At 44.1% G+C, this 27,806-nt stretch overlaps 3 protein-coding genes across 4 annotated transcripts in view; 1 reads left to right on the top strand and 2 right to left on the bottom strand.

Moving 5' to 3' along the window:
- The window catches only part of LOC311304121 (limbin-like), a gene marked incomplete at its 5' end in the record, with an annotated part of 35,537 nt that extends 30,012 nt beyond the window's left edge, over nucleotides 1-5,525 (bottom strand). Inside the window, 6 exons of the mRNA XM_084430980.1 lie at nucleotides 1,547-1,692; nucleotides 1,848-1,979; nucleotides 3,026-3,091; nucleotides 3,266-3,366; nucleotides 3,754-3,938; nucleotides 5,500-5,525. Coding sequence (XP_084287106.1) covers nucleotides 1,547-1,692; nucleotides 1,848-1,979; nucleotides 3,026-3,091; nucleotides 3,266-3,366; nucleotides 3,754-3,938; nucleotides 5,500-5,525 — 656 coding nt within the window. The remainder of the gene's footprint in view (nucleotides 1-1,546; nucleotides 1,693-1,847; nucleotides 1,980-3,025; nucleotides 3,092-3,265; nucleotides 3,367-3,753; nucleotides 3,939-5,499) is intronic.
- Nucleotides 5,526-6,535: 1,010 nt separating this feature from the next.
- LOC311303192 (uncharacterized protein) lies at nucleotides 6,536-12,702 on the bottom strand (the record flags this gene model as incomplete). The annotated part of the gene is made up of 4 exons (XM_084429504.1): nucleotides 6,536-6,865; nucleotides 10,945-10,995; nucleotides 11,212-11,324; nucleotides 12,543-12,702. 4 exons carry the CDS (start codon nucleotides 12,700-12,702, stop codon nucleotides 6,545-6,547), a joined length of 645 nt encoding a protein of 214 aa, XP_084285630.1. The 3' UTR covers nucleotides 6,536-6,544.
- A 417-nt stretch (nucleotides 12,703-13,119) lies between these two features.
- Nucleotides 13,120-27,806, top strand: part of evc (EvC ciliary complex subunit 1) — a gene marked incomplete at its 5' end in the record, with an annotated part of 49,140 nt that continues 34,453 nt past the window's right edge. For both annotated transcript variants that reach the window (XM_084429503.1, XM_084429502.1), the window contains 12 exons: nucleotides 13,120-13,308; nucleotides 13,966-14,070; nucleotides 15,684-15,767; nucleotides 16,004-16,212; nucleotides 16,310-16,382; nucleotides 17,542-17,601; nucleotides 17,667-18,167; nucleotides 18,923-19,075; nucleotides 19,272-19,476; nucleotides 19,862-20,025; nucleotides 20,192-20,290; nucleotides 20,550-20,762. In XM_084429503.1, the coding sequence (XP_084285629.1) occupies nucleotides 13,120-13,308; nucleotides 13,966-14,070; nucleotides 15,684-15,767; nucleotides 16,004-16,212; nucleotides 16,310-16,382; nucleotides 17,542-17,601; nucleotides 17,667-18,167; nucleotides 18,923-19,075; nucleotides 19,272-19,476; nucleotides 19,862-20,025; nucleotides 20,192-20,290; nucleotides 20,550-20,762 (2,055 nt within the window). The remainder of the gene's footprint in view (nucleotides 13,309-13,965; nucleotides 14,071-15,683; nucleotides 15,768-16,003; nucleotides 16,213-16,309; nucleotides 16,383-17,541; nucleotides 17,602-17,666; nucleotides 18,168-18,922; nucleotides 19,076-19,271; nucleotides 19,477-19,861; nucleotides 20,026-20,191; nucleotides 20,291-20,549; nucleotides 20,763-27,806) is intronic.

Below are 27,806 nucleotides of genomic sequence, written 5' to 3'. Positions count from 1 at the left end.
TCATGCACTGTGGTAGTGCGATAAAGCATTCGCGAGTATAAATACGCAGCTATAATGCATGTAGGTGATTTTGAATTATTATATAATGTTGATAAACAATGCTTACGTACTGTTAAAACTAATTGTCATATTGATATCTTTGTAAGACTGCCGACTCTACTGAACAGTGGCAAGGAAAACTAACTTTACCGCGCTCTGAGAGCCCTCTAGTGGTCGGGTCAGGCCGTTGTGTTGTGGCTTATTTCGTTGTGTTGCGGCTTGATTTCATTGTGTTGCATCTTGATTTCATTGTGTTGCATCTTGATTTCATTGTGTTGCATCTTGATTTCATTGTGTTGCGGCTTGATTTCATTGTGTTGCATCTTGATTTCATTGTGTTGCATCTTGATTTCATTGTGTTGCATCTTGATTTCATTGTGTTGCGGCTTGATTTCATTGTGTTGCATCTTGATTTCATTGTGTTGTGGCTTGATTTCGTTGTTTTGTAGCTTGATTTCATTGTGTTGCATCTTGATTTCATTGTGTTGCATCTTGATTTCATTGTGTTGCATCTTGATTTCATTGTGTTGTGGCTTGATTTCGTTGTTTTGTAGCTTGATTTCGTTGTGTTGCGTCTTAATTTCGTTGTGTTGCATCTTGATTTCATTGTGTTGTGGCTTGATTTCGTTGTTTTGTAGCTTGATTTCGTTGTGTTGTGCCTTGATTTCGTTGTGTTGCATCTTGATTTCATTGTGTTGTGGCTTGATTTCGTTGTTTTGTAGCTTGATTTCGTTGTGTTGCGTCTTAATTTCGTTGTGTTGCATCTTGATTTCATTGTGTTGTGGCTTGATTTCGTTGTTTTGTAGCTTGATTTCGTTGTGTTGTAGCTTGATTTCGTTGTGTTGCATCTTGATTTCGTTGTGTTGTGGCTTGATTTCGTTGTGTTGCATCTTGATTTCGTTGTGTTGTGGCTTGATTTCGTTGTTTTGTAGCTTGATTTCGTTGTGTTGTAGCTTGATTTCGTTGTGTTGTATCTTGATTTCGTTGTGTTGTAGCTTGATTTCGTTGTGTTGTATCTTGATTTCGTTGTGTTGTGCCTTGATTTCGTTGTGTTGCATCTTGATTTCGTTGTGTTGTGGCTTGATTTCGTTGTTTTGTAGCTTGATTTCGTTGTGTTGCGTCTTAATTTCGTTGTGTTGAACTTATGTTTGCTTTTTAAATTCCATTGTGTTGTGAACTGTTGTGTGTTGTGCACTACTGGGCCACCATATCAAAGTGGTAGTTGTGTATCAATATAATGGAGGGACAGAAATCAATCCGATTTTATTAAAAATATCTTCATTTGTGTTCCAAAGATGTTCTAAAGTCTTACAGGTTTGGAACATGAGGGAGAGTGTTAATGTACCAAATTTCATCAATTATGAAACAAACCCAATCCGTGTCTTCATTAAACTCAATTCAGTTCCAGTTCTGTTCTCATCTGATAGTGTCAGTGCAGTCTAACTGATCATATTATTCAATGTTAAGCGTGTTTTGTTTCTCCCAATGTTCTTCTTGTTTTACACACCTGTCAAGTGCCTCCATCATGTTTTGTGGATCCTCCAACATCAAAATATCCACAAATTTATCCTCAAACACTGCCTCCTCATTGGCTGACGCAGTGATGTCACATGTTCCCTCGTATGGCCCCGCCTCTTCATTCACACTGCGTCTCTAGAAATGGAGAAACACAGTCATTTCACACCAACATCTAACACACACACACACACACACACACACACACACACACTCTCTCTCACACACACACACACACACACACACACACACACACACACACACAGACAGTGTTGAAACTGTAAAGCACTGACTGTGTGTGCAGAGATGCGCAGTCGTCTGCGCTGGAGGAGCTTCACACTGACGACACTGAGAGACAACAGCAGGAGCGACAGCAGGAACGAACCCAGGAAGCCCAGGAGGAGAACAGAGCGATCCACATCAACCTGTCAACACACACACACACACACACACACACACACACACACACATCAGCCGGTTAAATGTGTAAGTGTGTGTGAGATTGAGTGTTTGTGTGAGTGTGTGAGGATGTGAGTGTGTGAGTGTGTGTTTGTGTCTGTGTGTGTGTGTGTGTCTGTGTGTCTGTGCGTTTGATTTATATTACATTGTGGGAACCAAATGTCCCCACAAGGATAGTAAAACCTGAGATCACCTCCACTGTGGGGACCAGCCAGCCAGCCAGCCAGCGGTCCCCATGAGGGGAATGGGTAAATAAACATACTAAATTATATTTTTTTGAAAATGTAAAAATGCAGAAAGTTTTCTGTGATGGGCAGGTTTAGGGGTAGGGTTAGTGTAAGGGGATAGAATATACAGTTTGTACTGTATAAAAACCATTAAGTCTATGGAGAGTCCCCACAAAGATAGTGAACCAGACATGTGTGTGTGTGTGTGTGTGTGTGTGTGTGTGTGTGTGTGTGTGTGTGTGTGTGTGTGTGTGTGTGTGTGTGTGTGTGTGTGTGTGTGTGTGTGTGTGATGGGTAGGTTTAGGGGTCGGGTTAGTGTAAGGGGACAGAATATACAGTTTGTACTGTATAAAAACCATTAAGTCTATGGAGAGTCCCCACAAAGATAGTGAACCAGACATGTGTGTGTGTGTGTGTGTGTGTGTGATGGGTAGGTTTAGGGGTCGGGTTAGTGTAAGGGGACAGAATATACAGTTTGTACTGTATAAAAACCATTAAGTCTATGGAGAGTCCCCACAAAGATAGTGAACCAGACATGTGTGTGTGTGTGTGTGTGTGTGTGTGTGATGGGTAGGTTTAGGGGTCGGGTTAGTGTAAGGGGACAGAATATACAGTTTGTACTGTATAAAAACCATTAAGTCTATGGAGAGTCCCCACAAAGATAGTGAACCAGACATGTGTGTGTGTGTGTGTGTGTGTGTGTGTGTGTGTGTGTGTGTGTGTGTGTGTGTGTGTGTGTGTGTGTGTGTGTGTGTGTGTGTGTGTGTGTGTGTGTGTGTGTTCACCTGCTCAGTGGTGTTTATCCTCAGAGTGAAATTCGCCACCACTGGACCAAACAGATGAATGTCATTCTGAAATACAGTCAATATTATTATTTACCACAAACAAACAACCAGTGAATGAACCAAACAGATCAAAATCAGTGAGACAGCAGACAGTGAGACAGCAGACAGTGAGACAACAGACAGTGAGACAGCAGACAGTGAGACAGGAGAAGAGAGGGAGAGACAGACGGGTGTAGATACCTGAGTTGCATTGGAGAAGGTCAGAAACGCTGGTAATGTCAAAACCTGTTTTCTGTTTCCTTTCACACTCATCCTGTACAAAACCACAAACTGAGAGCCAGCTACACACAAACACACACACCACACACACACACACAAACAAACACAAACAGAGTGAGAACAGTGAGTATGAGTTATATAGTCTGTGTGTGTGTGTGTGTGTGTGTGTGTATGGGTGGGAGTGTATGTGTGTGTGTGTGTGTGTGTGTGTGTGTGTGTATGGGTAGGTGTGTATGTATGTATGTATGCGTGTGTGTGTGTGTGTGTGTGTGTGTGTGTGTATGGGTGGGTGTGTATGTGTGTGTGTGTGTGTGTGTGTGTGTGTGTGTGTGTGTATGGGTAGGTGTGTATGTATGTATGCGTGTGTGTGTGTGTGTGTGTGTGTGTGTGTGTGTGTATGGGTGGGTGTGTATGTGTGAGTGTGTGTGTGTGTGTGTGTGTGTGTGTACCGGGCAGTGTGTCTGTGCTGAAGGTCTGGTATCCTCTCTCCTGAACGCTCCCGTTGGTCTGTAGGAGCGTCACATCAGACACTGAGTCACGGATGCAGAGCTGCGAGAGGTCGTGACCTTCCTCTGGGTTCCTGACTAGCAGGGTCACTCGCAGCTCAACACCACTGTCCACCTGTGACACACGACTGGCAATATTACACACACACAGGCACTCACTCACACACTCACACTCGCACTCGCACTCGCACTCGCACTCACACACTCATACTCATACTCATACTCATACTCATACTCGCACACTCATACTCACACTCACACTCACTCTCATAATCACACTCATACTCACACTCATACTCACACACTCATACTCACACACTCATACTCACACACTCATACTCACACACTCATACTCACACACTCATACTCACACACTCATACTCACACTCATACTCACACACTCATACTCACACACGCACACTCGCACTCTCATTCGCACACTCATACTCACACACTCATACTCACACACTCATACTCGCACACTCATACTCGCACACTCATACTCGCACACTCATACTCGCACACTCATACTCGCACACTCACACTCGCACTCTCACACTCGCATACTCACACTCATACTCACACTCATACTCACACTCATACTCACACTCATACTCACACTCATACTCACACTCACACTCATACTCACACACTCATACTCACACTCACCCACACGCACTCACACACTCATACTCACACTCACTCATACTCACTCGCACACTCATACTCACCCACACACTCACACTCAAACCCAAACTCACACTCACTCTCGTAATCACACTCATACTCATACTCACACTCATACTCACACACTCATACTCACACTCACTCGCACTCGCACACTCATACTCACACTCACACACACACTCGCACTCACACACTCGCACTTACACACTCATACTCACACTCGCACTCTCACACTCATAATCGCACACTCATACTCACACACTCATACTCACACTCACGCACTCATACTCACGCACTCATACTCACGCACTCATACTCACGCGCTCATACTCACGCACTCATACTCACGCACTCATACTCGCACTCATACTCGCACTCATACTCGCACTCACACACTCATACTCACACTCACTCTCGTAATCACACTCATACTCATACTCACACACTCATACTCACACACTCATACTCACACTCATACTCACACACTCATACTCACACACTCACACGCACACTCGCACTCTCATTCACACACTCATACTCACACACTCATACTCACACACTCATACTCGCACACTCATACTCGCACACTCATACTCGCACACTCATACTCGCACACTCATACTCGCACACTCACACTCGCACTCTCACACTCGCATACTCACACTCATACTCACACTCATACTCACACTCATACTCACACTCATACTCACACTCATACTCACACTCACACTCACACTCATACTCACACACTCATACTCACACTCACCCACACGCACTCACACACTCATACTCACACTCACTCATACTCACTCGCACACTCATACTCACCCACACACTCACACTCAAACCCAAACTCACACTCACTCTCGTAATCACACTCATACTCATACTCACACTCATACTCACACACTCATACTCACACTCACTCGCACTCGCACACTCATACTCACACTCACACACACACTCGCACTCACACACTCGCACTTACACACTCATACTCACACTCGCACTCGCACTCTCACACTCATAATCGCACACTCATACTCACACACTCATACTCACACTCACGCACTCATACTCACGCACTCATACTCACGCACTCATACTCACGCACTCATACTCACGCACTCATACTCACGCACTCATACTCGCACTCATACTCGCACTCATACTCGCACTCACACACTCATACTCACACTCACTCTCGTAATCACACTCATACTCATACTCACACACTCATACTCACTCTCGTAATCACACTCATACTCACACTCACTCATACTCACTCGCACACTCGCACTCATACTCACACACACTCATACTCACACTCATACTCACTCACACTCATACTCACACTCACACACTCATACTCACACACTCATACTCACACTCACTCACTCACTCATACTCACACTCACTCTCGTAATCACACTCATACTCACACACTCATACTCACTCTCGTAATCACACTCATACTCACACTCACTCGCACACACACTCACCCACACTCGCACTCACACACTCATACTCACACACACACACTCACACTCACACACTCATACTCACACTCATACTCATACTCACACTCACTCTCATACTCACACTCACTCATACTCACACTCACTCATACTCACACTCACTCTCGTAATCACACTCACTCTCGTAATCACACTCACTCTCGTAATCACACTCATGGTGCGTTCAAGTCCTCCTGGGAATTTCGTACGTACGAGGTGGGAAGTCGTGTTGACGACGTGAGGTGCGTTCAAGTCAGTTTCATCGGAGCAAGATGGTGGTGTACCTTCTTTTAATGAATAACACGAAAATATAGCAAGTTTTGTTAACTCTGCTTATAGAAAATAAAGAACAAAGATTGCGCATCGGGTGTGTTTTTCTTTTTATGTTTTTAATTAACTTATGAGGCCAATGTAAATTAACTGTATCATTATATAATTAGTATATAATTGTTATATTACAAGTAGGCTATGTCATATTTTGTGCAGATAGCTTACTTTGTTATAAATGAAAAAGCCTTACAATGTCACTGCTAAACCTGTAAGTGATATATTTTACTATCACTTTGCTCAACTACAGACGTTGCATTCATTGATTCCGCCATGTTTCTCACTGACACGCCCCCAACTCGTACAGATCGGGGCTTAAAGAAAATCCCGAGCTCCCCACTGGTATTTACGACATTGTGGTGGCGTTCATGTGCATTCAACTCGTAAATACGATCTATACGAGATGACTTGAACGCACCATCACTCGCAGACACTGAGTCACGGATGCAGAGCTGCGAGAGGTCGTGACCTTCCTCTGGGTTCCTGACTAGCAGGGTCACTCGCAGCTCAACACCACTGTCCACCTGTGACACACGACTGGCAATATTACACACACACAGGCACTCACTCACACTCACACTCGCACTCGCACTCGCACTCGCACTCGCACACTCATACTCATACTCATACTCATACTCATACTCATACTCATACTCATACTCGCACACTCATACTCACACTCACACTCACTCTCATAATCACACTCATACTCACACTCATACTCACACACTCATACTCACAAACTCATACTCACACACTCATACTCACACACTCATACTCACACACTCATACTCACACACTTACTCACACACTCATACTCACACACTCATACTCTCACACTCACACGCACACTCGCACTCTCATTCGCACACTCATACTCACACACTCATACTCACACACTCATACTCCCACACTCATACTCGCACACTCATACTCGCACACTCATACTCGCACACTCACACTCGCACTCTCACACTCGCACTCTCACACTCATACTCACACTCATACTCACACTCATACTCACACTCATACTCACACTCATACTCACACTCACACTCACACTCACACACTCATACTCACACACTCATACTCACACTCACCCACACGCACTCACACACTCATACTCACACTCACTCATACTCACTCGCACACTCATACTCATCCACACACTCAAACCCAAACTCACACTCACTCTCGTAATCACACTCATACTCACACTCATACTCACACACTCATACTCACACTCACACACACACTCGCACTCACACACTCGCACTTACACACTCATACTCACACTCGCACTCTCACTCTCACACTCATAATCGCACACTCATACTCACACACTCATACTCACACTCACGCACTCACACTCACGCACTCACACTCACGCACTCACACTCACGCACTCATACTCACGCACTCATACTCACGCACTCATACTCACGCACTCATACTCGCACTCATACTCACACTCACACACTCATACTCACACTCACTCTCGTAATCACACTCATACTCATACTCACACACTCATACTCACTCTCGTAATCACACTCATACTCACACTCACTCATACTCACTCGCACACTCGCACTCACACACTCATACTCACACACACTCATACTCACACTCACTCACACTCATACTCACACTCACACACTCATACTCACACACTCATACTCACACTCACTCACTCACTCATACTCACACTCACTCTCGTAATCACACTCATACTCACACACTCATACTCACTCTCGTAATCACACTCATACTCACACTCACTCGCACACACACTCACCCACACTCGCACTCACACACTCATACTCACACACACACACTCACACTCACACACTCACACTCATACTCATACTCACACTCACACTCATACTCACACTCACTCATACTCACACTCACACTCACTCTCGTAATCACACTCACTCTCGTAATCACACTCACTCGCACACGCACTCACACACTCGCACTCACACACTCGCACACTCATACTCACTCATACTCACACTCACTCTCGTAATCACACTCATACTCATACTCATACTCACTCACTCACACACTCATACTCACACACTCATACTCACACACTCATACACACACACTCATACTCACACTCACCCACACACTCGCACTCACACACTCATACTCGCACTCGCACACAGACACTCACCCACACACTCATACTCGTACCCATACTCATACTCGCACTCACACACTCATACTCAGACTCATACTCGCACACAGACACTCACCCAGACACTCATACTCGTACTCACACTCACACACAGACACTCACTCACACTCTCACACACACTCACTCACACACACATACACACACTCTATCTCTCTCTCTCTCACACACACGCACACACACACACTCTCTCTCTCTCTCTCTCTCACACACACACTCTCTCTCTCTCTCTCTCTCACACACACACTCTCTCTCTCTCTCTCTAACACACACACACATACACACACTCTCTCTCTCTCTCACACACACACACACACACACACACACACACTCTCTCTCTCTCTCTCTCTCCCACACACACACACACACACTCTCTCTCTCTCCCACACACATACACACACTCTCTCTCTCTCTCTCTCTCACACACACACACACACACACACACACACACTCTCTCTCTCTCTCTCTCACAATTTCAATTCAATTAAATTTAGCTTTATTAGCATGACTGTGTAACACAATGTTGCCAAAGCATCAACATATTATATATAAATAATAAAACAAACAAACAAAACATATATGTATAGATCATGTCATATGTAGCATAGTAAATATAAATAAATAGATAAATAAACACAATCTATCCTAATAAATGAATAAATACAGTGGGTCTCTCTAGAGAATTAGCTGTCTCTGGCGTTGTGAATAGCTAATACATATTTAGCCGCGAGTGCAGCTGTACTATCGTCTTCTCCGAGTAAGATGGACATTTTTTCAGTGTCTGGGCAGAAAGGTTTCTCTTATATTGGTGTATTTGGAGCAGAAGAGCAGAAAGTGTTCCTCATCCTCGATGTGCTGTAGATCACAGTGTCTACAGATCCTCTGCTCTCTCTCTGTCCACACACACACACACACACACACACTCACACTCCTCTGCTCTCTCTCTGTCCATGTTTGTCTACGTCTTCCTCTCTCTATCTCTAGATCATGGTCACTTAAAGGTACAATATGCAAGAATTTTTTGCCGCTAGAGGGCGCTACATTCCAAACAACAACAACGGCGTAGCTTGATGACGATGTGATGGAGCGTGGAATGATGGGAACTGTTGTTTTCAACTCCACCGTGGATGTAAATCAGTCAGACGGGAATCGAAAAATCATGTTCATGGATGAGGCTAAGTTCTATTTTTATAAATGTTGCATTTAATGACATGCTTTTTGTGGCGAGGAGGGCGTGGTTCAGCTCGGTCTGTAATGGGAGAGAGAAGAGACGAGCGGGACGCAAGTAGATCAAGTGCAAATGACGAACACCTGTGTCTTATTGCTGTGATCCGCGTGGAGAGACGCTTATAAGCCGCGCTGGAACGAGAGAGAGACTGAAGAGAAAATTGGACGCAGAGAAAGAAAACCGGTGGATCCGAGCTCTCGTTTTTGAACTGTTTTGTGCCGTCGCGGTTGCCACGGTGAATGCATGTTGTGTGCGACTTTTGTTTGTTTTGCTTTATTTTAATAAAGTACGAGTCCCAGTCACGCCGACCCGTCTTCTTCCTTCCTGACTCTTGGACCTCATCACACTTTTATTTCATTAAAATGAATTAACCGCAAGGAAAGTAAGGTTTAATACTACATTGGTTATCATAGATGTTACTGTATGTCTAATTCATTGTTGTGTAACGCGGCGCAGTTTTACGTGTTCTAAACAAATGTTGTAAAAGTACATTCGAACAAACCCACATCATTTGCCAAAATACTGATTAATCTTTATGTATAACACATGCTATGTTTATTTACATGGCCATAAACAATGTCAATAAACTATACACAATTCTAAAGCAATAATACTTTCCTTACATAAACATAACTATTACCGAATGCTACATTTGAATATAAAATTAAGCATGCTTTGTCGACAGAACCAGCTGCAATCGGTAAAGAATAATTGTGTCCCATAACGACTGCACGAAACAAGCTAACGTTTGTTGCTTGATAGACGCTACAACTACAACTTCCGCATTTGTCCAGGACTCCACGCAGTACGAGCGGAAACCGAGGGTAACGCGGATATGACGCCATTGACTGGCGACTCCCAGCTCCCCCTGCTCTAACGCCCCGTTTCCTTGGTTAAAATCGCAATTTTCTCACGATTTAAAAATAGTTGGAAAAATGTGGGATATTGTAAGTAATCAACTTAACAAAATATATAACACTGGCCTTGAGATTTTGGGATATTTTAATGCAAAATTCTTCCATATTGTACCTTTAACCTGTATTTGGAGAGGATTTGCCTTTCTTTAAAATGTTTAATAAATAGATAACTGGCCAATTTAGTGGTTCTATTGAGGGTCGAGTAACATACACACTCTCTCTCTCACACACACACACACACACACAGAAACGCACCTGAGCACACTTCAGGAACGAGACTCCGAACGCTGAAGGCTTTGTCACGCTCTGAATGTAAACAAACATCAAACTGATTAGAATAAATGGGAACACAAACACACAACATTCTTCAAAATAATAAAGAACTGACTCATAAAAGTAATTTGTTTGTGAATAGGACTAGATGAGGACTGCAGCTCTGATTCATGACACTAACAGAAAATCATCTTTAGTTTTCATTTTTGAAAATAGAATGGTTCGGATGATTGACAGGTGTCATTTTACCCGATTTGACGTGTTTCTCGTGGTTCTCTGATCCGCCCACTGACCAAATAAGGAGTGGCTCGAGATGACGTCATCCGTGTACTGCTCTGACAAGCTGATACTCCGCCTCATCTCTAAAAAACAATAAAAACAACTTCTGTTTCTACTTTTTACGGAAGCCCTGAACCGCAACGTAAAAAAAATAATAATAATCTGTAAAAAAAAAAAAGTATGTAAAAAAAAAAAAAATTATGTAAAAAAAAAAAAAAAAAGCTATCATTTCGAGATTAAAGTCGAAATCTTTCGAGATTAAAGTCGAAATGTTTTGAGATTAAAGTCGAAATGTTTCGAGATTAAAGTCGAAATGTTTCGAGATTAAAGTCGAAATGTTTCGAGATTAAAGTCGAAATGTTTCGAGAATAAAGTCTTCCGTAGAAGTTGTGTGTGTGCTTGCCGTTATTTCACATTGCCGCACAGGCATTCATGCGTGTGCGTGCGTGTGTGTGTAAACTGGATCTACACAAAATAATAGCTTTTTACTTTTATCTGGGCTTTCAACAAAGGGATATTCTACAGGTCTACCAACATGACATTAGGCTATAGGACTTTATAAAATATACTGTCAGACTGGATCAAGATATCCAGCTTTATGAATGAATGAATGAATGCATGAATGAGGCATTTATATAGCGCTTTCATATACTGTAGGCCTACACTTAAAAGCGCTTTACAATCATTTCAGGGAATCTTTCCTCAACCACCAGTGGTTATCATATTTGAGGAAATCACGGGATCCGGCCAAATGATTGGATACAGAATGATGCACTTAAAATGTATCCAGAACGTACAGTGTCTATTATAGACGGCAGTTCGACTTCACAAGCGCATGTATTTACACACACACACACACACACACACGCACGCACACGCATGAATGCCTGTGCGGCAATGTGAAATAACGGCAAGCACACACACACAACTTCTACAGAAGACTTTATTCTCGAAACATTTCGACTTTAATCTCGAAACATTTCGACTTTAATCTCGAAACATTTCGACTTTAATCTCGAAATGATAGCTTTTATTTATTTTTTTTTACATAATTTTTTTTTTTTTTTTACACATACTTTTTTCTTTTTTTACATACAATTTTTTTTTTTTTACACATACTTTTTTTTTTTTTACATACTTTTTTTTTTTTTTACAATTTTTTTTTTTTTTTTTTTACGTTGCGGTTCAGGGCTTCCGTAACTTTTTCCCCCGGAAACAACTAACAAATGTTTCATTTGAGATTTAAAAAATATATATAAAAAAATAATAAAATATAAAAATAAAAAAAATGAAAAAGAAACCTTTTTTGCGCTGGAATTTCTCCAAATCTTTCATCTTCTCTTGATGATGGTCTGATCGAACAGATGTTGATCTATGGCGCGCGCGCGCACGAGCACGCGCAGCATCTTCAGCTCGCGAGATAAACAGTAGCGCGCTCATAATCACTAACCACCCGTCCATTTCCAAACTGCGTGGGTTTAATCCATAGGGTTTAATCCCAAACCGATTCGTTAAACGCGAGCCGGTTGAATAATCTCAGCGCGATGATTAATTAACTCTACGTTTAAAATGACTAATACGGTTTCATATCACCAATGTCCCTGCTATTTTGACTCAGTAAATAACTGTATGAGTATGTACATATCTCATGACTGGACGAGAAGAAAAGCGCAGTTTTGTTTTTCCATTTCCGTTTAGCACACAACTTTTCCCAAACTTTGGAAGCTGCGGGAAGCCCCGCCCCCTCGCATCTCTGATTGGTTTAGTGAACAGCATTCCTTAGGCAATGCAGCGCTCCCATTGGCCGCAAGCTTTGCCAGTCAAAAAGTAACAGTACAGCTGCAGTAGAAGTTGTTGCGCCCGGTAACGGTGTGTGAGATGCGCGTTAACGGCTCGTCAGACTCGTGCTCGGGGAACGCGCTGGTTGATCTGTCGGAGCCCCGGGATCGGGACCGGGAAGTGACGTGGGCTCCGGTAACGGGCGTCGCGGTGTCCGGTGCGGGTCTGGCGTTGCTCGCGGCCGCGCTCCTCTACGCGTGTCACCGGAAGCTGCTCATCTCTGCTCCGGTGAGCCGTTTATGTGCTTATGTTTATGCTGATATACAGTACTGTGTGGAAGAGTTAGGAGAAAACATGCTTTTGCAAATCATGATTATACATATCGAAATTATGACATAAAAAGTCAATTATAACATAAAGTTGTAATTTTTGCTTTTTAAGGCAAGACACCCCAGGTGAATAGTGTCTAAAACTAATGGATATTGTCCTGATTCCACAGCTGATTGATTACATTATAAATTGCAAACATTTTTTGATTAAAAGTGTTATGAAATGTTTTGTTTATAAATGCAAATGAGGCTTTGTCTAATTAAATATGCATACATTTCCAGCACATAAATCTGAACATTGGATAAAGCCAAGTTCAAAACTATATTGTTTGATTTTGTTGACATATTAGAGTTTTTTTTTTTTATCACTCTATAAATCAGAAAATATAGAAAATGGTGTTTTATTTTGATTGATTTAAACATGATTTATTTACTGTATGTTTAATTAATAATGATCTTTTCATCAACTGTACTAGATCAGTCCATCACTCTGTTTCTCCCATTGGTTTTAAACGGCGTAACTCTATTGCTTTCATAGACACTGAATCTTATTTATATCTTCCTCTCTAACTGAGGATATGAGCAGAGGTGTTGATAAGGCTGTGTTGTGTGTCAGTGTGGAGGCCTGCGCCGGCGTGAGGAAGAGGAAGAGGAGGAGGAGGAGGAGGAGGAGGAGGAGGAGAGCGACTGTGACCGCCGGAGCGTCGGACCGGATGAACCAGTGTGTGTTGCACTCACTAACACACTGCTTACACACAAACAGTTTCATTTTTTCCCGTTTTGATTTCTGTGGATTATGCTAATATCTGTTGAAGTCCCGCTGTCGTTAGTCTCGCGCGGCTTCAGAGGACGTTTGACTGACAACGCAACCAATCACAGTTCGTCTTGTTCCGCGTCATGTTTAGGGGCGTCTAATGTTTAATCCCGAAGTCGCTACAATAACAGACTGGCGTGCGTCTAATAAATTATTCATTCCAGAACGTTGTGCAAGTTTCCTGCAAGAGTGGAGCCGCTAACTTCACGTACTTTTGAAATCCCAGCGTTCAGTTGATCCTGTAAACACTCACTGTCACAGTCGTACTCAACGGCTCTCTTCTTCCACGAGGGGTTTCGGCGTCACAGCATTAGTTTCCAGGCGGACCGATAAAGAACGCGACACACACGTCTCCCGGACATCCAATCAGATCACGACTTTGAAACTCCTGAAGTGTTTCCAGAAGAGTGTGCCGCATGCATCAGACGTTCAGCCGGCGGTCCGTGGACGTCTGAGGCGGAGACTAACCCTGTGGCCAATCATTTCATCACTTAAAACTAATCTTTAATCACCAAAAGGACACATTCAAGAGTTTTTCCTTGGAATAAATAAAATTTCTTGGTGCCTTAAAATATCTTGAATGTAACTCGACACCCTTGCCTCATTTAGTATGCGCGGCTCTATGAATATGCAAATGAGCCCCGCCTCCACTCACTCACTCAGCTCAGAGATCCACTGGTTGACGATCACACGTTGATCTGATTGGTTACAAGGTAGTTTGTGACGTCAGAAACACCAGCGATTTCAAAGCGTGTTTTTGAGACTGTCTTTGGTTCACTGCAGTTTTAAGGAGAAAATACTCAGCAATGGAGTCGACCATTAAAAACACCACATAGACACATAAACAACATTAAAAGCTGGATTTACACCACAGGGGGACTTGTCGAGGTTTAATGTGGTTGAACTGCAAAAAGCTGATTAAATGAAATAACTGTGACGTGTGTATGAATAGACGCTGCCGGTCGAACTCCAGCGGAGAAGCTCGTCTCAGGGATTAGCTAACCCTAACCCTAACCCTACACCAGCGGAGAAGCTCGTCTCAGGGATTAGCTAACCCTAACCCTAACCCTAACCCTACACCAGCGGAGAAGCTCGTCTCAGGGATTAGCTAACCTTAACCCTAACCCTACACCAGCGGAGAAGCTCGTCTCAGGGATTAGCTAACCCTAACCCTACACCAGCGGAGAAGCTCGTCTCAGGGATTAGCTAACCCTAACCCTAACCCTACACCAGCGGAGAAGCTCGTCTCAGGGATTAGCTAACCCTAACCCTAACCCTACACCAGCGGAGAAGCTCGTCTCAGGGATCTCAGCACAGATGTGTTCAGCTGTTAAAGGGCTAGTTCACTTTAAAATGAAAATTAGCCCATGATTTACTCACCCTCAAGTCATCCTAGGTGGATATGACATTCTTCTTTCATAAAAGTGCATCTGTCCATCATAAAAGTGTGTGTGTGTGTGTGTGTGTGTGCGTGTGTGCGCAGCTTCACTGAGGAGAATCTCTTCTTCTTCTTCTCTCAGGAGAGGCAGTGGACGGTCAACAGAGATGTGGCTGCGTTTGCCCTGAAGGCTAGAGTGATCTACCCCATCAACCAGAGATACAGGGTGTGTGTGCGTGCGTGTGTGTGTGTGTGCGTGTGTCTGTGTGTATACGTGCGGCCGTGCGCTGTCTGCATGCTGACCTGCTCCTGATCTGATATCTGTGTGTGTGTGTGTGTGTGTGTGTGTGTGTGTGCGTGTGTGTCTGTGTGTATACGTGCGGCCGTGCGCTGTCTGCATGCTGACCTGCTCCTGATCTGATATCTGTGTGTGTGTGTGTGTGTGTGTGTGTGTGTGTGCAGCCGCTGGCGGACGGAGCCTCTAACCCCTCTCTGCACGAGCCGCCCAGGTGTCAGGACTCCGCCTCCTCGCTGGCTGATGATTGGCCGAGCCACGAGAGGGAGGATGATGACAGCGGTCAGTTCGTCTCCTGCGGCCCCTCGTCTAAAACACACGCCAGTCACGTGTTCAGGAGAGTCCAGCATTACCCACAAACCCCCTGCCACTCTCGGTCAGTGACACATACACACAGTCCTAGATTTACGTGCAGAAACCGAGCAGGTGTAGGAGCCAGTGAAGGGTTAATCAGGGTCACATGATGTGTGCAGGGTCAGTCTGGTGTGTGTGACTCTAGAGGAACTGCAGCGACACACATCACGCCTGCAGCAGGAGAAGCACACGGTACGACACGCATACATCATCATACATCATCATCATCATACATCATACATCATACATCATCATACATCATCATCATACATCAACATACATCATCATCATCATACATCATCATACATCATCATCATACATCATACATCATACATCATCATCATCATACATCATACATCATCATACATCATCATCATACATCATCATCATCATACATCATACATCATCATCATCATCATACATCATCATCATACATCATCATCATACATCATCATACATCATCATCATCATCATACATCATCATCATCATCATACATCATCATCATCATACATCATCATCATCATCATTCATCATCATCATCATACATCATCATCATCATCATCATTCATCATCATCATCATACATCATCATACATCATCATCATCATCATCATCATACATCATCATCATCATACATCATCATCATACATCATCATACATCATCATCATCATCATCATACATCATCATCATACATCATCATCATCATACATCATCATCATCATCATACATCATCATCATACATCATCATCATCATCATCATACATCATCATCATACATCATACATCATACATCATCATCATCATACATCATCATCATCATCATACATCATCATCATCATCATACATCATCATCATCATACATCATCATCATCATACATCATCATACATCATCATCATACATCATCATACATCATCATCATCATACATCATCATACATCATCATCATACATCATCATCATACATCATCATACATCATCATACATCATACATCATCATACATCATCATCATACATCATCATACATCATCATCATACATCATCATCATACATCATCTCTGATGTCTCTCTCTCTCTCTCTCTCTCTCTCTCTCTCTCTCTCTCTCCTCTCTCTCTCTCCTAAGCCCTAATATTTATATAATTTTTTTTATTGAAAAATTGTATATGCATATTTATATTATTTGATAAAATAATGTAAAACCAACCTATGAGTTAAATGTTGGTTTTGATTGTTGTATGCATGAGAAAAAATGTGTTGGATTTCTTGATTTGAAGTTCTACTTTGATTTGAAGTTGAACTAATTCTTTAATTTAACATTATAATAAAATAAATGTGTGTTGTGGACTTTGTGCAGATGTTCCTGCAGATTCTGCGTGTGTTGCTGGACGAGAGAGAACACGCTGACATCATCAAGGTGAGACGCGTGAGGAAAATCATGTTCAATGACCTGCTGCCGTTTCACACTGACCCTCTGTGCAGGAGGCGGAGCTTCTGGCGAGAGGCGTGTCTGTGGATGAGGGGGCGGAGTCAGGTGCTGTGCAGGAGGCGGAGCTGCTGATGAGAGGCGTGTCTGTGGACGAGGGGGCGGAGTCAGGCGCTGTGCAGGAGGCGGAGCTGCTGATGAGAGGCGTGTCTGTGGACGAGGGGGCGGAGTCAGGCGCTGTGCAGGAGACGGAGCTGCTGGCAAGAGGCGTGTCTGTGGATGAGGGGGTGGAGTCAGGTGCTGTGCAGGAGGTGGAGTTGCTGAATAGAGGCGTGTCTGTGGATGAGGGGGCGGAGTCACGTGCTATGCAGGAGGCGGAGCTGCTGAAGAGAGGCGTGTCTGTGGATGAGGGGGCGGAGTCAGGCTCTGTGCAGGAGGCGGAGCTGCTGAAGAGAGGCGTGTCTGTGCAGGAGGGGGTGGAGTCAGGCGTGGTCATGTGTTCTGTGGAGGAGGTGGAGAAGGCGGGACGGGAGAAGCTGGAGCGATCACTGCAGATGGTAATCTCAAACACAGCAGAAACAGATACAGCGCACAGGATGGGAGGTTTAACGTTAGTTGTAATTATTAAAGAGATTATTGTTAAATAGATTATTACAGTTATTATTAAAGGTGACATATTATGCCCCTTTTCACAAGATGTAATATAAATCTATGGTGTCTCCAGAATGTTCAGCTAAAAATACCAGAACATTTATTATAGCCTGACAAATTTGCCCCGTTTTGGGTGTGAGCAAAAAAGCGCAGTTTTTGTGTGTGTCCCTTTCTCCCTCATCCAGAATCCCAGAATAACCAGTAGCGAGTGCAGCCTTACGGAGAGACTCAGGAAGAGTTTCTGAATGTTAGTGGAGACATTTCTGTAGTTGTTGTGGAGTTACACTGATCATCTCATCATCATGTTGAACTTCTCCACAAGTGTCCACAGTTCTAGAGGTCTTTATAAGACAGCGGTGACATGTTCTGGTCAATAGTGTTCAGCCAAATGTCTAACCAAATGTCGGCTGGTGTGTGTAAACGTGCAGATTAAAGATCGGTAATATTATAATAAGATACTCTTTATACGTCAGAAGGGGAGAGAAATCTGATCGGCTTATTTTTTGACATGCAGAGAAAGGCTCACCAAAAATGTGTCACTTTTAATGTTTTCTGGGTTGGTAGAAGCACCGGGGACCCGATTATAGCACTTAAACACGGAAAAAGTTACATTTTCATGATATGTCCCCTTTAATTATTGTGTGTGTGTGTGTGTGTTCAGGCTGTGAGTTTTGCACAGCAGTTGCAGCGGCTCGGGCAGAATCTTCAGCGCAGGTTTTCCCGGGACGTCTCAGAGGAAGTGATGCGTATCATCATTGGATGCCTGCGACCAATGGAGGAGGTTCTGTCTGAGGTTCAGGCGTCAGTCCTGCAGGTGACGGTCTCACACACACACAGTCAATCACACTACAGTCACACACTCTACAGTCACTCACACACACACACACACACACTACAGTCACACACTCTACAGTCACACACACTACATTCTACAGTCACACACTCTACAGTCACACACACTACAGTGTTCACGCTCACGCTGAGCTCAGGCTAATGCTGATGTTCGACAGATGCTGATAGACAGGATTGAGTGCTGGCAGGAAGTGAGCGACTGCCTGAGAGAAAGGACCGCCCTGCTGAAACTGGAGGCGGAGCTTATGGTGAAAGCCACAATCCAATCAGTGGAGCAGCTGAAATGTGATGGACAGCTGGACACACAGATTCTCAGTGACTTCCAGGCTGCGGTTAATGAAGCAGTGGAGCAGAGCGCTGACGGTACGACACACACACACACACACACACACACACACTGACCCCACATCTGAAATCAATTTAAGGAATGGTTAACTTAAAAAAAAAAATTCTGTCATTTACTCACCCTCAAGTTGTTTCAAACCTGTATGAGTTTCTTTCTTCTGCTGAACACAAAGAAAGATATTTTGAAGAATGTCTGTAACCCATCATTTGATGGACCCCATTGACTTCACTAGAACTAAATGATTAACTCTCAGTTTGTCTCTCTGGGTTCGGGTCATGTTCATATAGAAGGCCACCTTAGATCTTCAAGTAATGTTATGTAAGGATAGAGGATAAGCAGATCTTAAACATTTTCTTAATAAATGTGTAATCCCACATTAACGTGATGTTCTGTGGCCTGCAGCGATCAGACATCAGACGGAGACACTAGCGCTCGAGCTCGAACAGAAGATCTGTGTGAGGAGGAGGAGGATGATGAAGACTCAGAGCTGCGAGTGGAGTCGCCTGTCACACACACACTCACACACACACACAGACACACACACAGACGCCCGACTCATGATGAAGGTGAGAAACACACGGCAGCGTCGCACCTGCTGTAGAGACCATCTGTCTGTCTGCTCATCTGTCTGTCTGCGCAGGCGTTTGTCTCACTGCTCATCTGTCTGTCTGCTCATCTGTCTGTCTGCGCAGGCGTGTGTCTGTCTCACTGCTCATCTGTCTGTCTGCGCAGGCGTGTGTGGAGCTGCAGATGAGACACTGGCGTCAGAGGAGAGAGTTTGAGCTGCAGCAGGACAGCAGAATCACAGAGGCTCTGTGTGAACGCTGGACGGTCAGTATCATAATCATAATCTATCATAAATCTATAATCAGCTCTATTTCTGCAGCGCTTTATACAGTTCAGCGTCATGTTTAGGTGCGGATGGATGTCGCTGCAATGACGGACTATCATGTATACTACCGCAGATATTCCCTTTTTATTTGATGTAATGTTGACCTGCAATTTTATACAACCCATATGTGTATATCAGGAGTGTGTGTGTGTGTGTGTGTGTGTGTGTGTGTGTGTGTGTGTGTTTATACCCATGCAGAGCTTGTTTGGTCAGAGCCGTGGACGCTTGGCTGATTTATGTGCAAAGTTTGTCCTGAGCAGCATCACTGCAGGCTCCGCCCCCTCCAAAGACCTCTGCCAATCAGTGCTAAAGAGCGTGAAGCTCAACGTGACCAATCGGATGCAGCGAGAGGAAGGCCACGCCCACACACACCTGCGCAGGCTCCGAGAGCAACTGCAGCAACGCACACAGGTCTCACTGCAGTCATGTGATTATAGCACACAGGTCTCACTGCAGTCATGTGATTATAGCACACAGGTCTCACTGCAGTCATGTGATTATAGCAGACAGGTCTCACTGCAGTCACTGCAGTCATGTGATTATAGCACACAGGTCTCACTGCAGTCATGTGATTATAGCACACAGGTCTCACTGCAGTCATGTGATTATAGCACACAGGTCTCACTGCAGTCATGTGATTATAGCACACAGGTCTCACTGCAGTCATGTGATTATAGCACACAGGTCTCACTGCAGTCATGTGATTATAGCACACAGGTCTCACTGCAGTCATGTGATTATAGCAGACAGGTGTCACTGCAGTCATGTGATTATAGCAGACAGGTCTCACTGCAGTCATGTGATTATAGCACACAGGTCTCACTGCAGTCATGTGATTATAGCAGACAGGTCTCACTGCAGTCATGTGATTATAGCAGACAGGTCTCACTGCAGTCATGTGATTATATCACACAGGTCTCACTGCAGTCATGTGATTATAGCACACAGGTCTCACTGCAGTCATGTGATTATAGCACACAGGTCTCACTGCAGTCATGTGATTATAGCAGACAGGTCTCACTGCAGTCATGTGATTATAGCACACAGGTCTCACTGCAGTCATGTGATTATAGCACACAGGTCTCACTGCAGTCATGTGATTATAGCAGACAGGTGTCACTGCAGTCATGTGATTATAGCACACAGGTCTCACTGCAGTCATGTGATTATAGCAGACAGGTCTCACTGCAGTCATGTGATTATAGCAGACAGGTCTCACTGCAGTCATGTGATTATAGCAGACAGGTCTCACTGCAGTCATGTGATTATAGCAGACAGGTGTCACTGCAGTCATGTGATTATAGCAGACAGGTGTCACTGCAGTCATGTGATTATAGCAGACAGGTCTCACTGCAGTCATGTGATTATAGCAGACAGGTCTCACTGCAGTCATGTGATTATAGCAGACAGGTCTCACTGCAGTCATGTGATTATAGCACACAGGTCTCACTGCAGTCATGTGATTATAGCACACAGGTCTCACTGCAGTCATGTGATTATAGCACACAGGTGTCACTGCAGTCATGTGATTATAGCAGACAGGTCTCACTGCAGTCATGTGATTATAGCACACAGGTGTCACTGCAGTGATGTGATTATAGCACACAGGTCTCACTGCAGTCATGTGATTATAGCACACAGGTCTCACTGCAGTCATGTGATTATAGCACACAGGTGTCACTGCAGTCATGTGATTATAGCAGACAGGTCTCACTGCAGTCATGTGATTATAGCACACAGGTCTCACTGCAGTCATGTGATTATAGCACACAGGTGTCACTGCAGTGATGTGATTATAGCACACAGGTGTCACTGCAGTCATGTGATTATAGCACACAGGTCTCACTGCAGTCATGTGATTATAGCACACAGGTCTCACTGCAGTCATGTGATTATAGCACACAGGTCTCACTGCAGTCATGTGATTATAGCACACAGGTGTCACTGCAGTCATGTGATTATAGCACACAGGTCTCACTGCAGTCATGTGATTATAGCACACAGGTGTCACTGCAGTCATGTGATTATAGCACACAGGTGTCACTGCAGTCATGTGATTATAGCACACAGGTGTCACTGCAGTCATGTGATTATAGCAGACAGGTCTCACTGCAGTCATGTGATTATAGCACACAGGTGTCACTGCAGTCATGTGATTATAGCAGACAGGTCTCACTGCAGTCATGTGATTATAGCAGACAGGTCTCACTGCAGTCATGTGATTATAGCACACAGGTCTCACTGCAGTCATGTGATTATAGCACACAGGTGTCACTGCAGTCATGTGATTATAGCAGACAGGTGTCACTGCAGTCATGTGATTATAGCACACAGGTGTCACTGCAGTCATGTGATTATAGCAGACAGGTCTCACTGCAGTCATGTGATTATAGCACACAGGTGTCACTGCAGTGATGTGATTATAGCACACAGGTGTCACTGCAGTCATGTGATTATAGCACACAGGTCTCACTGCAGTCATGTGATTATAGCACACAGGTCTCACTGCAGTCATGTGATTATAGCACACAGGTCTCACTGCAGTCATGTGATTATAGCACACAGGTGTCACTGCAGTCATGTGATTATAGCACACAGGTCTCACTGCAGTCATGTGATTATAGCACACAGGTCTCACTGCAGTCATGTGATTATAGCACACAGGTCTCACTGCAGTCATGTGATTATAGCAGACAAGTCTCACTGCAGTCATGTGATTATAGCAGACAGGTCTCACTGCAGTCATGTGATTATAGCACACAGGTCTCACTGCAGTCATGTGATTATAGCAGACAGGTCTCACTGCAGTCATGTGATTATAGCAGACAGGTCTCACTGCAGTCATGTGATTATAGCAGACAGGTCTCACTGCAGTCATGTGATTATAGCAGACAGGTCTCACTGCAGTCATGTGATTATAGCAGACAGGTCTCACTGCAGTCATGTGATTATAGCAGACAGGTCTCACTGCAGTCATGTGATTATAGCAGACAGGTCTCACTGCAGTCATGTGATTATAGCACACAGGTCTCACTGCAGTCATGTGATTATAGCAGACAGGTCTCACTGCAGTCATGTGATTATAGCAGACAGGTCTCACTGCAGTCATGTGATTATAGCAGACAGGTCTCACTGCAGTCATGTGATTAGGCTTGTTTGAGATGCGCCTTGCCTCGCCTGAAATGTAGTCGAGAGTAGGCGGCTGCAGTGAGGGGAGGAGTGAAAAAAGCGCAGGCAAGCCGGACAGATCTCTCTTCTCGTAGTGGATCTGACACCTGCGAGATCAAAGATGGATATCGCGGGATTCACGCTCGTGCACAGTGTTGCTAATAAACTGGATGTAATTCAATTTATGTTGCTTTTATATGAAAATAAATAAAATGAACAAGACACCCAAAGTACTTGTTATTTAATTCCATTCCAAATACATGTTTATCAATATTTTTTTCTTTAATACAGACATACGTGTTTTTATTTATTTATTTTTTATAAAAATTAAATTGCATAACCCATAGAGATCGCACTGTTAGATAGTTTGGGAATATTCACACATAACGTATACACATAAAACATGATATCAGAGTTTTAAAATCAAACATTTTAAAAGAGAACAATACATAACGGTTGTTTAAACCAATGAACATTAAGCTGTGTCGTCAGCAAGTCGTTTCCCATCATGCTTCTGATCAGCGCAGTCGGTGGAGAGCAACTGCGCTCGACTGCAGAATCCGACAGGTGTGCCTTGCGCTCGCGAGAGATTTTTGACATACGTCAGCATGACATCAGAGCAAGGCGGACCGCACTCGGACACATTTCTAACCGGCATGCATCTCGCGCTGATCACCGGTGATCGGTTCTGCGCAGATTTTGCTCATCTCAAACAAGCCTATTATAGCACACAGGTCTCACTGCAGTCATGTGATTATAGCAGACAGGTCTCACTGCAGTCATGTGATTATAGCAGACAGGTGTCACTGCAGTCATGTGATTATATCACACAGGTCTCACTGCAGTCATGTGATTATAGCACACAGGTCTCACTGCAGTCATGTGATTATAGCAGACAGGTGTCACTGCAGTCATGTGATTATAGCAGACAGGTCTCACTGCAGTCATGTGATTATAGCAGACAGGTGTCACTGCAGTCATGTGATTATATCACACAGGTCTCACTGCAGTCATGTGATTATAGCACACAGGTCTCACTGCAGTCATGTGATTATAGCAGACAGGTGTCACTGCAGTCATGTGATTATAGCAGACAGGTCTCACTGCAGTCATGTGATTATAGCACACAGGTCTCACTGCAGTCATGTGATTATAGCAGACAGGTGTCACTGCAGTCATGTGATTATAGCAGACAGGTCTCACTGCAGTCATGTGATTATAGCACACAGGTGTCACTGCAGTCATGTGATTATAGCACACAGGTCTCACTGCAGTCATGTGATTATAGCAGACAGGTGTCACTGCAGTCATGTGATTATAGCAGACAGGTCTCACTGCAGTCATGTGATTATAGCACACAGGTCTCACTGCAGTCATGTGATTATAGCACACAGGTGTCACTGCAGTCATGTGATTATAGCAGACAGGTCTCACTGCAGTCATGTGATTATAGCACACAGGTCTCACTGCAGTCATGTGATTATAGCAGACAGGTGTCACTGCAGTCATGTGATTATAGCACACAGGTCTCACTGCAGTCATGTGATTATAGCAGACAGGTCTCACTGCAGTCATGTGATTATAGCACACAGGTCTCACTGCAGTCATGTGATTATAGCAGACAGGTCTCACTGCAGTCATGTGATTATAGCACACAGGTCTCACTGCAGTCATGTGATTATAGCAGACAGGTCTCACTGCAGTCATGTGATTATAGCACACAGGTGTCACTGCAGTCATGTGATTATAGCACACAGGTCTCACTGCAGTCATGTGATTATAGCAGACAGGTGTCACTGCAGTCATGTGATTATAGCAGACAGGTCTCACTGCAGTCATGTGATTATAGCACACAGGTCTCACTGCAGTCATGTGATTATAGCAGACAGGTCTCACTGCAGTCATGTGATTATAGCACACAGGTCTCACTGCAGTCATGTGATTATAGCACACAGGTCTCACTGCAGTCATGTGATTATAGCAGACAGGTCTCACTGCAGTCATGTGATTATATCACACAGGTCTCACTGCAGTCATGTGATTATAGCACACAGGTCTCACTGCAGTCATGTGATTATAGCACACAGGTGTCACTGCAGTCATGTGATTATAGCACACAGGTGTCACTGCAGTCATGTGATTATAGCACACAGGTGTCACTGCAGTCATGTGATTATAGCAGACAGGTGTCACTGCAGTCATGTGATTATAGCAGACAGGTCTCACTGCAGTCATGTGATTATAGCAGACAGGTCTCACTGCAGTCATGTGATTATAGCAGACAGGTGTCACTGCAGTCATGTGATTATAGCAGACAGGTCTCACTGCAGTCATGTGATTATAGCACACAGGTGTCACTGCAGTCATGTGATTATAGCACACAGGTCTCACTGCAGTCATGTGATTATAGCACACAGGTGTCACTGCAGTCATGTGATTATAGCACACAGGTCTCACTGCAGTCATGTGATTATAGCAGACAGGTGTCACTGCAGTCATGTGATTATAGCAGACAGGTCTCACTGCAGTCATGTGATTATAGCACACAGGTCTCACTGCAGTCATGTGATTATAGCACACAGGTGTCACTGCAGTCATGTGATTATAGCAGACAGGTCTCACTGCAGTCATGTGATTATAGCACACAGGTCTCACTGCAGTCATGTAATTATAGCACACAGGTCTCACTGCAGTCATGTGATTATAGCACACAGGTCTCACTGCAGTCATGTGATTATAGCACACAGGTCTCACTGCAGTCATGTGATTATAGCACACAGGTCTCACTGCAGTCATGTGATTATAGCACACAGGTCTCACTGCAGTCATGTGATTATAGCACACAGGTCTCACTGCAGTCATGTGATTATAGCACACAGGTGTCACTGCAGTCATGTGATTATAGCAGACAGGTCTCACTGCAGTCATGTGATTATAGCAGACAGGTCTCACTGCAGTCATGTGATTATAGCACACAGGTCTCACTGCAGTCATGTGATTATAGCACACAGGTCTCACTGCAGTCATGTGATTATAGCAGACAGGTGTCACTGCAGTCATGTGATTATAGCAGACAGGTGTCACTGCAGTCATGTGATTATAGCAGACAGGTGTCACTGCAGTCATGTGATTATAGCAGACAGGTCTCACTGCAGTCATGTGATTATAGCAGACAGGTCTCACTGCAGTCATGTGATTATAGCACACATGTCTCACTGCAGTCATGTGATTATAGCACACAGGTGTCACTGCAGTCATGTGATTATAGCACACAGGTCTCACTGCAGTCATGTGATTATAGCACACAGGTCTCACTGCAGTCATGTGATTATAGCACACAGGTGTCACTGCAGTCATGTGATTATAGCAGACAGGTCTCACTGCAGTCATGTGATTATAGCACACAGGTCTCACTGCAGTCATGTGATTATAGCAGACAGGTCTCACTGCAGTCATGTGATTATAGCAGACAGGTGTCACTGCAGTCATGTGATTATAGCACACAGGTCTCACTGCAGTCATGTGATTATAGCACACAGGTCTCACTGCAGTCATGTGATTATAGCAGACAGGTCTCACTGCAGTCATGTGATTATAGCACACAGGTCTCACTGCAGTCATGTGATTATAGCACACATGTCTCACTGCAGTCATGTGATTATAGCACACAGGTCTCACTGCAGTCATGTGATTATAGCAGACAGGTCTCACTGCAGTCATGTGATTATAGCACACAGGTCTCACTGCAGTCATGTGATTATAGCAGACAGGTCTCACTGCAGTCATGTGATTATAGCACACATGTCTCACTGCAGTCATGTGATTATAGCACACAGGTGTCACTGCAGTCATGTGATTATAGCAGACAGGTCTCACTGCAGTCATGTGATTATAGCAGACAGGTCTCACTGCAGTCATGTGATTATAGCAGACAGGTCTCACTGCAGTCATGTGATTATAGCAGACAGGTCTCACTGCAGTCATGTGATTATAGCAGACAGGTCTCACTGCAGTCATGTGATTATAGCAGACAGGTCTCACTGCAGTCATGTGATTATAGCAGACAGGTCTCACTGCAGTCATGTGATTATAGCAGACAGGTCTCACTGCAGTCATGTGATTATAGCACACAGGTCTCACTGCAGTCATGTGATTATAGCAGACAGGTCTCACTGCAGTCATGTGATTATAGCAGACAGGTCTCACTGCAGTCATGTGATTATAGCAGACAGGTCTCACTGCAGTCATGTGATTAGGCTTGTTTGAGATGCGCCTTGCCTCGCCTGA

This window comes from Rutilus rutilus, assembly GCF_951802725.1.
Source record: "Rutilus rutilus genome assembly, chromosome: 14".
NCBI classification, from domain to species: domain Eukaryota; kingdom Metazoa; phylum Chordata; class Actinopteri; order Cypriniformes; family Leuciscidae; genus Rutilus; species Rutilus rutilus.
Note: the sequence above shows the minus strand (reverse complement) of the source record. Positions and strands in the feature narration are given on the sequence as shown.